The following is a 14,261-nucleotide window of genomic DNA, read 5'->3' on the forward strand; positions in this document are numbered from 1 at the left end:
ATAAAAATATAGTTTCAGATACATTTTTCCCGATCCTTGCATGAAAATCCTTCAAAGCTGTATCATTGGGTAAGTTTCCGGCTTAGTTCACAAGAAAATACACATGGTAATCTTAATTCCTACATGTAAAACAATGCCTAGTAGAACAAAAAATACAATTTAGATGGTAAATCAACATGTCTGGTGACTTTTTATTTCACATTTCAAATTTGTACTGACCAAGTTTCTTATCACCTGTTCGTTTACCGGAATTCGCTGAAGGGGTATGGGTGTAATTTTTTTTCTGCGCATAATATTCAATAATTTTCTAAAATACTGAATCCGCTAGAGGGGGTGCGCATTATACCTTGGTGCACACTATATACTCAGGAAAATACAGTACATAGATCTACATTGCATGTGATAACTCAAAAAGATAATAATTCCTTAAATTTTGCATGATTTTTGTAGTTAAATCTTTTTGTTTGTTTGTTAATCTCATGAAATGGAGAGGTCAGGCCAATAAAATTTCTGAAGGTGCCTTTTCTAATCGGTCAAATCCGTAAACTGAAAAATGTTTTGCCTAACTATAGTTGTCTAACTATAGGCTCAACTCAGTCACACGTATATGTGATGGAGCTATTGTGACTTTATACTGATGATAGCCTGATAACAAGGAATGGTTTTACAGTGGTGCCTTTGTCTTCCCTTGGCAAGGCCATCTATATTTGTGTAGTCCTCACCTCTTTCCTTGTAACAACTCATATCTTGCTGACCGGCTGCAGGGAAGGGTCACATGTATATCTAGCTCCTGAAACAAGTTTGTGTAATTGATGTCTGATATAACAGATCATCGTGTTGGTCTGCTTCCACAAGGCACAGATTAGGATTGCCAACGGAACTACAGACTGGAATGGTATTTCAAGCCTGCTCCAGGTGCAAGCTCTGTATATGTTTGCCATAGTTCCAGTTGGGGAGCTTGTGGGTTGTATCTGTGTGGATGTGGTAGCCCAAAGCCTGCCTCCCACGGCTGGTACATGGTCACATATTACTGGATCACCGTCACTGCTGGAGAGGACGACTAAATTCAACCTGACCCATAGAGACAGATATTGGACTGTGATTTTCAAGAAGCCGACTCTTCTTCTACCTTTGTCATGTGACAAGGTCAAATTCTGCTGATGTGACATCAGGATGAAATTGGTTTATTTGAAAGTTCCCATTTACATTAGAAAGCTTTTGTTTTTGAACTTTTGAAGGTTCAGAGGTGTACATTTTTCAGTAGTCTTTTGATCTAGTCCATTTAGAGCTGAAAATTCTGTAGATGGTGTATCAATGTCATTCCGAGTTGTATTGTCCCAGAAGGAGTTTGCAGTGCTTCAGATGAATGTTCTGAAACCGCCAGCGATGTCCCCTAGCGACCACCGCACAGTCTGATTGTCACAGAGTGTGGTGCACCTTACATTCATCAGAGAAATGGCCATATGATTGTATTTTTGTCTAGGTTTACAGATGTATAAGTTCTGATTTGAAGGACTGTATGTCAACCATTACAGCATTACCTCTGTTGTTGCATGATGATCGAAGAATTTCATATGTACCAGATTTGTAGTTTTGCATGTTATTGTGCATTGATATATTTTTGAGCAGTTGATTGACTGTTGCAACCCTTCTAATTAGAAGCACCATGACACAGGACTGCTTTGAGTTGGACAACTGGTACCAGTGATGTCTCCTGCAGAGTGGTTATTGACACAGAGCTCCGGATAACTTTTTGAGCAATTTAGTTTTTACTTGATGGTTTCTATTTTAATTGGTTTATTACATTTTTCATTGGGTAATCAATATTTTTTCACTCATCTATTCATCACTCTTCTGTGTTTTTCCCAAAATGAGGAAACATTTTGAGATTTAACAAAAACGAAATAATGTTACAGATGTATATAGGTAACAGTTCTCAAAATAGGCTTGACTCGGAAAGTAAATTAGCTTGTAATTGTGTTTCAGAAATTAGCTCTATTGTACGCATGATGAAAAAGCTTCATTGGGTATTTGCGCATGCTGTTTTTATACATTTGAGTTTTTCATTTAATACCTGCGTTTCTGTACGCAAGTTAATTGAAAGGAATCGGGTTTTGAATATTTTTTGGGGTATTTTACGCAAATATGCAGCTAATATGTAGCTCTGTTGACATTTTAATTTATTATACCCCGCCATGAAGTGGAAGGGGGGGATATAACAATGGGTGCTGTCAGGTTTCGTTCCTGGAGCAAAACTAAAAAACCATGAGAGAAATCTTAACCAAACATGGCACATAAATGGGTCTAGTGGTGAACTGGTGCCTTTTGATAGTTTGGGATTTAAAAAAACAGCATTTTTCTTTTACTTAGACTGAAAATGGTGGTAGTGCTCCTTTCTGGAACAGATCTTGAAACTGTACAGTATTTCTTTACCAAGCTTGCCACATAGATAGGTCTTGTGGTAAACTGGTGCCTTTTGATAGTTTGGGATTTTTGAAACACCCAGATACAATAGTGTGACACAGGACTGAACACCCAGATACAATAGTGTGACACAGGACTGAACACCCAAATAGAATGGTGTGACACAGGACTGAACACCCAGATAAAGTGGTGTGACACAGGACTGAACACCCAGATACAATGGTGTGACGCAGGACTGAACACCCAGATACAATGATGTGCCACATGACTGAACACCCAGATACAATGGTGTGACACAGGACTGAACACCCAGATACAATGGTGTGACGCAGGACTGAACACCCAGATACAATGATGTGCCACAGGACTGAACACCCAAATAGAGTGGTGTGACACAGGACTGAACACCCAAATAGAGTGGTGTGACACAGGACTGAACACCCAAATAGAGTGGTGTTACACAGGACTAAACACCCGAATAGAGTGGTGTGCCACAGGACTGAACACCCAGATACAATGGTGTGACGCAGGACTGAACACCGAAATAGTGTTATGACACAGGACTGAACACCCAGATACAATGGTGTGACACAGGACTGAACATCCAAAAAGAGTGGTGTGACACAGGACTAAACACCCGAATAAAGCGGTGTGACACAGGACTGAACACCCAAATAGAGTGGTGTGACACAGGACTGAACACCCAAATAGAGTGGTGTGACACAGGTCTGAACACCCAAATAGAGTGTTATGACACAGGTCTGAACACCCAAATACAATGGTGGGACACAGGACTGAACACCAAGATACAATGGTGTGACACAGGACTAAACACCCGAATAAAGCGGTGTGACACAGGTCTGAACACCCAAATAGAGTGGTGTGACACAGGACTGAACACCCAGATACAATGGTGTGACACAGGTCTGAACACCCAAATAGAGTGGTGTGACACAGGACTGAACACCCAGATACAATGGTGTGACACAGGTCTGAACACCCAAATAGAGTGGTGTGACACAGGACTGAAAACCCAAATAGAGTGGTGTGACACAGGACTGAACACCCAAATAGAGCGGTGTGACACAGGACTGAAAACTCAAATAGAGTGGTGTGACACAGGACTGAACACCCAGATACAATGGTGTGACACAGGACTGAACACCCAAATGCAATGGTGTGACACAGGACTGAACACCCAGATACAATGGTGTGACACAAGACTGAACACCCAGATACAATGGTGTGACACAGGTCTGAACACCCAGATAGAGTGGTGTGACACAGGACTGAACACCCAGATACAATGATGTGACACAGGTCTGAACACCCAGATACAATGATGTGCCACAGGACTGAACACCCAGATACAATGGTGTGACACAGGTCTGAACACCCAGATACAATGATGTGCCACAGGACTGAACACCCAGATACAATGGTGTGACACAGGTCTGAACACCCAGATACAATGATGTGACACAGGACTGAACACCCAGATACAATGATATGACACAGGTCTGAACACCCAGATAGAGTGGTGTGACACCAGACTGAACACCCTATACTCCAGTCCAACTGTCTGTCATGTGATGCCCTATGTCACAGTGCTGTTTTTAACAGGCAGTCAATACAGTTAACTACAAGGAAGTTAATGTAAGCAAGTTTCATAATCCACAGCTGCCAACATGTTGCAAGTGGTGTAAACATATGTATATGTTTGCTCCACATACATTTGTGGAATCATAAATATCACATGACATAAGTGTCTATGTGTAAGGGGGTTTGGATGGTTGGACGGACAGACGGACAATATATATGTGATAGTTTTCTGATTGTACTGGTCCTGTCAAAACATTGCTGAATGAGCGTGTGATGCACATTCTGTGAATGAAAGCAATAGTGTCACTGAAACCTACATTCTTTACGACTTAATGAATGAATTTTTAGATAATAATGTCAATTTTGTCATCAAGTACTTTTTGAATCACATCTGTCAGCAGTTAGGACGTCCATGGAAACTTGGACCATAAGACTCCTTCAGACTCACAATTACGGAAAATCTATTTAATTTTGGCGACCTCAGACTTGAAGTTTACTTGATAGTCTTAGAAGATTAATATTCATAATGTGAATATGCTGACCTGAATTCAAACAGGGTAATCTTGATACACATTGTGTCCTTTATATTTATCCAATGTAGCATCAGTATATAGCAACATATGTCCATTCTGTAACTGTTGGTGGCCTTGTTGGCTGTTCTCCGAACGGCCATGCTATATTTAAGATGGTTGGCATACTGTCATGTATAAAATGTGCATATAAAAAAATTAAAGTTAACAGTACTGTACTATAATGAATTCAATGTATGAAGTGATTCGATGTTGAAACAAATTCCCCCCTTTGTGTCCACAATGACAGGTCATATGAAAGTTTAAATGAAATGATTTAATAAACATGTCTAATTTGATCATTAACTCATGATATAAAATAAAACTGTATACAATATCCTTTTATTTTTGGTGATTGCTGAGACTCTTAATACTTCATATTCATCAGTTTAAATTGTCAGGTGGAACAAAAGAATTATTATTCTTATCCTAATTATATTCAACGAAAGTGTGGTGAATAGATAGAGGCAACTTGGGGTATAGTAGATTTGCATTGAGGGGGCGCCATCTCCCTGCATAGACACAGTGCATGATATGCTCCTTTGAAGGGGTCATGGCAGGTAGTGAATGGCCTTTCTTCCCAGCCTGCCAGTGTAACGAGCCTACTATTCCTGTATGCCCTAGTAGAGTCCCACTCGTTTGCATCCAGTGTTCCAATGTGGCCAAAATCAATAATCCAAGATGGCCACCAACAATGTGGATTGGCTGAACTCTGAGGGAAAGTAACTGTATTGATTTTCTATCTTGCTACCATGGTGAAGTCTGCGCAGTTTTGCCTTATATAGACGTAAAGCATCCTGTAGTTCTTCATTGATGGCTTAGCGTGGATGGCATGCAAATAGATGAAGATTGCATGGTGCTGTCGGCCATCGTGTTTGGTGCAGAATTCCTCTACTGATACAAACGCCGACTCAGCTGTACAATTTAGGACCTACGGACACTGATTCTATGTAGCCTTGAAATTTTCTGAATTTTTGGATTCTACAATTGCTGAATATCCACAGTGCTGTTTCTTACGATCTGGATTGTGGTGCCGATTTTAGAATATAGTCCTGACATCCACCATTGATTGGAGTTGATAAGTTTCAGCATGGAGCTGCTCTACTATGAATATCTCTGTTTAGCTGATTGTATTGGTAAGTGTTCAAGACTGTACTCCACATATTGACAGTTCCACATTGTGTACAGCAGGAGTTCTTTCTGAAACAGGTCTCTGCCAACAAGGAGTTTTGGCTATTCAGCAGATTTTAAATGTCAACAAGATGTAACCATTCTTTAAGATTTTGACAGCTTTGGCGATTGTTTATTGATTGATGAAATAACTCACACAAAGTCCTGGTTTGTGATATATAGATATAGGTCAGTGGCTATATGTAATGCATACTTTTATGTCATGAATATGTGATGTGAAGTGGTGAATTTAGGAAATGTGTTTACAATTCTTGCAACATGTTGGTTATCAACAGATTAATAAGCTTGTTTGAGTTACTTTCCTGGTTGTTGGTAATAATTGTTGAATATTTTAAAACACAATTGCAGCATATGGGCTGTATTACTGTGAATGTCATTAGGTGCAGAGACAGTGACTGGGTGTAGTGTGTTTAGTCCTGTGTCATCTGATGCACCACTATCTGTGGGTGGGACAGTGAGAGAGTGGGTAAGTGAGTGAGTGAGTGAGTGAGGCGTTATGCAGCCATGTTATGATGGTCACCATTCTGTGATTGATCCAGGAGGCAAACCAAGGATCAATAGCATGAACTTTTATATTTACATCCTCAAGGTGCAAAGACAAAAGCAGCCATCACCTTTTGTACATCTCTGTTTGTCCTAGTGGTCTGTCATGACAGGTTCAGGTCAAGGACCACCTGTATCCCGGACATTCACATGGTGTTCTAGACAAATGATAGATAGTTGGACAATGAAATACACCATTGGCTTTCCTGACTATCATCCACGCACTGGCCGGTGCCCAGGATGGGTTCTCCATTTTCAACATGGTTGGAGAGTCATTTTCTAATGGTCAGTTGTTCATCAAAAAGCTGAACATGATACGTTTTGAATAGCTGACACAACCCTTTAGTGTGCTGTTGTGTTTAGAAACTATGCTATGTTTCTGCCAACAGACTATGAAGATGTTTCATGTTGTCTTGTTCTTGGCCCCAGAATGAATGCATGAACTGTTGTCTCTGCTAGAACTCTTTCAGTCTGATATGATGTTGCTTGCACCAATTACATTTTTCAACCAAACTGTGCAATGTATTTACAAACTAGCTGAATACTGTCAAATACTTTTGACTATAATATTGTCATAATATACACAGTCAAGCTTTCAGGCCTTCTGGCTTTCCTCAGGAAGGCCAGGTGGCCGAAACCTTGACTGTGTATATAAATTTGTATTTATTTGAATTCCCCTATGAGAATAAACACAAACGATGATATAATATTGTCAGTTTTCAAATGATTTATTATTATGCTACTTGTAGACATCAAATTGAAATTTGTGTAAAGGGGAGAAAACACTCATGCCCAACTGATAAATGTTGACTTCAGTAGGACCTTTAAAACTGTATTAACACAATGCTGCATGACAAATGGGCTATTGTTGTGTTGTACTCAGAACTCCTGGTCAGTTGGACGTGTGTATCAGTTGGTGCTCATTCCAAGATTCACCCAGAAGCTTGATGTTCAGAACTGTGTTCTCACAGAATACGGTACATGGCATTTGTCCTCAAATCTTCATCAGTATAGGCAGTATTAGTGAAAGGCTGGACAAAGAGTGTAACTTCAGGAAAGAACTGTTCAGAAGACCACTTTTTTCTACACTTCAACAGTCCGGGTTGGCCATTATTACATGTGGAATATGAGTATGGGATTGTTAAAGTATTTAATTAATTACAATTTTATGTCACTGGCAATTCATTTTGATGATTAAATACGGTTCTCTGTCTTTTTATTGGTTTATGGATTCCCCAGAACCCAACCCATAAGAATAATGAAGAATTGAAAAAGAAATTAACAGAAAGATTATTCTTTATTCTTCCAAATAAAACACACATAATTTTTAACACCCACAAAAAGGACCTTACTTAACACTGGAAAACATGGCAACATATTATTATTATTTTTGTTTGTTTGTACCCACAAACAAAGATCTAATAACCAAGGAATATAAATGACAAGTGTCAAGTATATGTTTCATGTATCATATCACACCCTTACTATCTAGACACATATATCGTGACCTTAGTCTCTTGACACATATCATATCACAACCTTACTGTCTGCATATCATATTGCACTCTTACTATGTGCATATCATATCATGATCTTACTATCTAGATACATATCATATCATGACCTTGCTATCTAGATACATATCATATCATGACCTTGCTATCTAGATACATATCATATCATGACCTTGCTATCTAGATACATATCATATCATGATCTTACTATCTAGATACATATCATATCATGACCTTGCTATCTAGATACATATCATATCATGATCTTACTATCTAGATACATATCATATCATGACCTTGCTATCTAGATACATATCATATCATGACCTTGCTATCTAGATACATATCATATCATGACCTTGCTATCTAGATACATATCATATCATGACCTTGCTATCTAGATACATATCATATCATGACCTTGCTATCTAGATACATATCATATCATGACCTTGCTATCTAGATACATATCATATCATGACCTTACTATCTACATACATATCATATCATGACTTTACTATCTAGATACATATCATATCATGACCTTACTATCTAGATACATATTATAACCTTACTATCTAGATACATATCATATCATGACCTTACTATCTAGATACATATCATATCATGATCTTACTATCTAGATACATATCATATCATGACCTTACTATCTTGATACATATCATATCATGATCTTACTATCTAGATAAATATCATATCATGACCTTACTATCTAGACATGTATCATATCATGACCTTAATGTCTTGAAACATATCTTCACCGCGACTTTACTATCTAGATACATATCATACCACGACTTTACTATCTAGATACATATTATACCGTGACTACACTATCTAGATACATATCATAACACGACTTTACTGTCTAGATACATATCATACCACAACTTTACTATGTAGATACATATTATACCGTGACTTTACTATCAAGATACATATCATACCACGACTTTACCATCAAAATACATTTCATACCACGACTTTACTAATTAGACACATATCAAACCATGACTTTACTAACTAGATACATATCATACCACTTTACTATCAAGATACATATCATACCATGACTTTACCATCAAGATACATATCATACCGCGACTTTACTATCTAGATACATATTATACCGTGACTTTACTATCTAGATACATATCATACCATGACTTTACTATCTAGATACATATTATACCGTGACTTTATTATCTAGACACATTATTCCACGACTTTACTATCTAGATACATATCAAACTTCGACTTTTCTTTGTAGATACATATCATACCACGACTTTACTACCTAGATACATATTATACCACGACTTTACTACCTAGATACATATTATACCACGACTTTACTATCTAGATACATATCATACCATGACTTTACTATCTAGATACATATCAAACTGCAACTTTACTAATTAGACACATATCATACCATGACTTTACTACCTAGATACATATTATACCACGACTTTACTACCTAGATACATATTATACCACGACTTTACTATCTAGATACATATCATACCATGACTTTACTATCTAGATACATATCATACCATGACTTTACTAATTAGACACATATCATACCATGACTTTACTAACTAGATACATATCATACCGCAACTTTTCTTTGTAGACACATATTATTCCACAACTTAGATACATTTTCCAACAACTTTATGTTCACGGGCCTGATATGAGGCTTCTATAATGGAGCCAGACATGGTTCTGTGTCCGGGAACAACGGTTGATCATCCCCATTCCTTGCTCAGTTTGACTGTCTCTGAGATTCAAGGGTTGACATTTACAGAAGTGATACCAGTTGTTGATGTACCTGAGGAGTAGGAGGTACAAGGCTTGACAGTGACGCAGGCGTACCCGTCATCGTTCTTCATCTGCTTACCTCTGTTGCTGGGAGGATTGATTTTCAATACACTGATGGCAGTCTTGGATGGATCAAAACAATCTGTGATGACGGTGATGAGGATGTGAATAAAACAATACCAGTATTTTCTCCTGACATTTATAGTAATGTATTAACATTTGTAGGATCTCCACCTACTTACAGAGGTTGACGATGTTGAAATATTAAGGTAGCAATGTGTGTAGAGGACACAGCTGATGTTTGTTATGGGAGGCTGTACGCAGGGGAAGCAGGTTGCTAGTTGGCAACATGATATATTTGTAGTTGGTACTATTTAGGTTCAGGTGATCAGAGATGGTAACAAGAGAGCCTCAGTCAGACTTCAGTGCAGGAAATAACACTGTTGGGACTTTGTAGATAGAATTGGGTGGAGCTCAAGAATAAGAAGTATGCCAGACAATTGTGTTATTCTTTACAAAATGTGCCAAGATGCGGAAGGCAAAACTAGGAGTTACGGTTATTGATTGTCACTATAATATGATACTAATATCTTTTACCTTAGAAGTCAATATATCACAGTTATTTTGTTCAAACCAAAATGCTACCAAATTGGGAGTTAGAGGGTTAGAAAAGAAGAATTTTTATACATCCGATATGACCTAAAGTCTTAGTCGATGCCAGCAATATCCTTCTCTTTACTATAAAACATGAAGGTTAAGTGGCCATAAACATATATAATTAAACTGACTTTGATAAAAAATAAAATTGGATAAGGATAGGAAACTGAAATATTCAAGTCTAATTTTAGCAGTCAGATACAAACTGTGAATGAAAAATATAAAATGCTATTCCAAAGCAATTCTGAGACAGGGTCTACTTATTGATTGCATCCTACTTCATATAGCAGCCTTTCCAAATAGTGACGTGTGATGCAGTCGCTCCACTCTGCCCACATTCAACATGGGAGATAGTAGTAGTCTCCTTGCCACACTACAATCACCGAGACACGTCCTCCATTGATTGCGAGAGTAACTGGCTACCATTGATTTTACACACCCATTAACATCCTGGTGTAATTTGATTGACTCAAGGTGGAGGGGGGACTGGGAGAAGAATGTGAACGGAATTTCTCCTCGTGACTTCCCGAGGTGGGTTGGTTTTTTAGACTTGCTCTCATATCAACGGACTCTGTTTGTGCTGCACCACAATTTTTGTTCTCATGTTAAACACCAGTCTTGCGTGCATGCCAAATTGTTTGGAGTGTTTCAAGATTTTGTGAGCAGTTTTTAGTTGTAGTTATAATTTTGATTATTGTTTAATCAAAGACTAGAGGGTTTTAGAGTTAAATAATCAAAGGTTTTTGTAATACACATTCTATTCATGAATTTTTTAAAATAGAATCTATTCTTATTATGCTTACTTTTTCATTAACATTGGATCGTTTATTAAAGATAGAAATTTGTTTTTAGGCGTTATCCTTAGTGAATTTGATTTAACTTCAGAATCAACATGCGTTTTTTTCCCCACTCATTGTTCTCAGGGTGTTATATTGGCTGGGTGTAGGCCAATGCAGAATATAGGCACAATAATCAGATTATTATCATCCTCAAGAGGAGAAACATGGCTTTTACAGATGAGGCATCTGTGCGCATTACTGGAGCCAGTGACTTAATGTTGACCTTGCTGATTGATCAATATGAATACTGGAACAAACCTGACTCAACATTGTTGGTAAACATGAGAGTTATATAAATGATGCTATGTATGTCATTAGTGGATCATGTTTATCAGTAGTTGACGATGATCATGCTTATCATTGATTGATGATGATCATGCATATCATTGGTGGATCAAGATAAACATTTGTGAAACCACATCTAAGTATCGGTCAGACCGGTATTAGGGGATAGGGGATATCAAGTATACATTGGTGAAACACTGTAAGTGATGAGTGTAGTGATATAACACTGTAGGTGATGTGTGTAGTGGTATAACACTGTAGGTGATGAGTGTAGTGGTATAACACTGTAAGTGACATGTGTAGTGGTATAACACTGTAGGTGATGAGTGTAGTGGTATAACACTGTAGGTGATGTGTGTAGTGGTATAACACTGTAGGTGATGAGTGTAGTAATATAACACTGTAGGTGATGAGTGTAGTGGTATAACACTGTAGGTGACATGTGTAGTGGTATAACACTGTAGGTGATGAGTGTAGTGGTATAACACTGTAGGTGATGAGTGTAGTGGTATAACACTGTAAGTGATGAGTGTAGTGGTATAACACTGTAGGTGACATGTGTAGTGGTATAACACTGTAGGTGATGAGTGTAGTGGTATAACACTGTAGGTGATGAGTGTAGTGGTATAACACTGTAGGTGATGAGTGTAGTGGTATAACACTGTAGGTGATGAGTGTAGTGGTATAACACTTTAGGTGATGAGTGTAGTGGTATAACACTGTAAGTGATGAGTGTAGTGGTATAACACTGTAGGTGACATGTGTAGTGGTATAACACTGTAGGTGATGAGTGTAGTGGTATAACACTGTAGGTGATGTGTGTAGTGGTATCACACTGTAGGTGACATGTGTAGTGGTATAACACTGTAGGTGATGAGTGTAGTGGTATAACACTGTAGGTGATGAGTGTAGTGGTATAACACTGTAAGTGACATGTGTAGTGGTATAACACTGTAGGTGATGAGTGTAGTGGTATAACACTGTAGGTGATGTGTGTAGTGGTATAACACTGTAGGTGATGAGTGTAGTAATATAACACTGTAGGTGATGAGTGTAGTGGTATAACACTGTAGGTGACATGTGTAGTGGTATAACACTGTAGGTGATGAGTGTAGTGGTATAACACTGTAGGTGATGTGTGTAGTGGTATAACACTGTAGGTGATGGGTGTAGTGGTATAACACTGTAGGTGATGAGTGTAGTGGTATAACACTGTAAGTGACGTGTGGTGGTATAACACTGTTGTTGATGTGTGCAGCGGTATAACACTGTAGGTGATGAGTGTAGTGGTATAACACTGTAAGTGATGAGTGTAGTGGTATAACACTGTAGGTGATGTGTGTAGTGGAATAACACTGTAGGTGATGATTGTAGCAGTATAACACCGTAAGTGACATGTGTAGTTGTATAACACTGTTGTTGATGTGTGTAGTGGTATAACTCTCTAGGTGACATGTAGTGGTATAACACTGTACGTGACCTTAGTCTTGCAAGGGAACACACGCCTAGCTTACAGATAACTTACTTCAGTGTGTCATTCATATCGACTACTGTCATGTGTATCAGTTCATATCAGTAACATGCCTAGACAATGAAGAGGTATTTGAGGATGCTTGAGGATGCGCAGTGATGGGGGCTTTATGCTGGTGTGTAAATGATTCTGGAAATATGGGTCAGAGGTCGTGCTGTTGATGATTAATCATTATGCTACAACTGATACCACAAACATATGAAATGTGTAACTGAATAGAGAAGAGTGGGATGGCTCTTGATGACATTTGCAATTTGTATTTTGTACATGTGGGTGTGGAAGGTAGATGTGAGTGCACCAATATTGGCTTCCTAATTGGTGACACTGCAGCATTGGTGTTCTTTGTTGACTATTGAGGTATTTCAATCTGTGAACAAAAAGAATAGTAAAAGTATAGTCAGTGTGGGCGAGGGGACGTTTACATGCCACCATTGCCAACAGTATAGTCAGTGTGGGCTAGGGGGTGTTTACATGCCACCATTGCCAACAGTATAGTCAGTGTGGGCGAGGTGAGGTTTACATGCCACCATTGCCAACAGTATAGTCAGTGTGGGCGAGGGGACATTTACATGCCACCATTGCCAACAGTATAGTCAGTGTGGGCGAGGGGGTGTTTACATGCCACCATTGCCAACAGTATAGTCAGTGTGGGCGAGGGGGTGTTTACATGCCACCATTGCCAACAGTATAGTCAGTGTGGGCAAGGGGGTGTTTACATGCCACCATTGCCAACAGTATAGTCAGTGTGGGCGAGGGGACATTTACATGCCACCATTGCCAACAGTATAGTCAGTGTGGGCTAGGGGGTGTTTACATGCCACCAAATTGTGTTATTGTCCAGCCAAGTTGGAATCCTCAAGCAAACAAACCTACTGATGATATTGATTATTTGTAATAGATGACAGTAAAGACAGCTTTGATCTTCATGTCCAAGCTGACCGGCAATGTCGGCCACCGACCCAGCACCTAATGACTGTTGGTGGGTATAGTCAGCTGTGAATGTCTGACCAGTAACACTGACATGGAAACCCTGTCAGTATGTTTATTTTATTGTCATACGTCTTGTGATTGTTTCTCTTTGAAATGAACACATTCAGAGGTGATAACAACATGTTGCAGATTACTCACAGGTTGAGACTGACAACTATTTCGCAATTATTGATGCTCAGGCAGCAATGTAGATTCCACTACTGGGGGCTGTGATGGTCGGTAAGGGGAAAATCAATAGACTCGTACCGTTGGTTCGAGGTCGGAG

The 14,261-nt window shown here is 38.8% G+C and overlaps 2 protein-coding genes across 7 annotated transcripts in view; one reads left to right on the forward strand and one right to left on the reverse strand.

Annotated features, from left to right (window-relative positions):
* LOC124132180 (mitogen-activated protein kinase kinase kinase 13-B-like) overlaps positions 1-14,261 on the forward strand; it is an 85,271-nt gene that overhangs the window by 34,674 nt on the left and 36,336 nt on the right. Inside the window, exon 1 of one of the 6 annotated variants that reach the window (XM_046495947.2) lies at positions 5,398-5,731. The exons of the other annotated variants lie outside the window; for them this stretch is intronic. The gene's annotated coding sequence lies outside the window, so the exon portion shown is untranslated. Of the gene's footprint in view, positions 1-5,397; positions 5,732-14,261 lie in introns of those variants that run through there. 6 annotated transcript variants of the gene reach the window in all.
* LOC125372248 overlaps positions 1-14,261 on the reverse strand; it is a 42,993-nt gene that overhangs the window by 12,607 nt on the left and 16,125 nt on the right. The window contains exon 2 of the mRNA XM_048381538.1: positions 9,705-9,886. Within this exon, the coding sequence (XP_048237495.1) occupies positions 9,705-9,886 (182 nt within the window). The remainder of the gene's footprint in view (positions 1-9,704; positions 9,887-14,261) is intronic.

Source organism: Haliotis rufescens, unplaced genomic scaffold (assembly GCF_023055435.1).
Source record: "Haliotis rufescens isolate VD_foot unplaced genomic scaffold, xgHalRufe1.0.p SCAF_4, whole genome shotgun sequence".
Classification (NCBI taxonomy): Eukaryota; Metazoa; Mollusca; class Gastropoda; order Lepetellida; family Haliotidae; genus Haliotis; species Haliotis rufescens.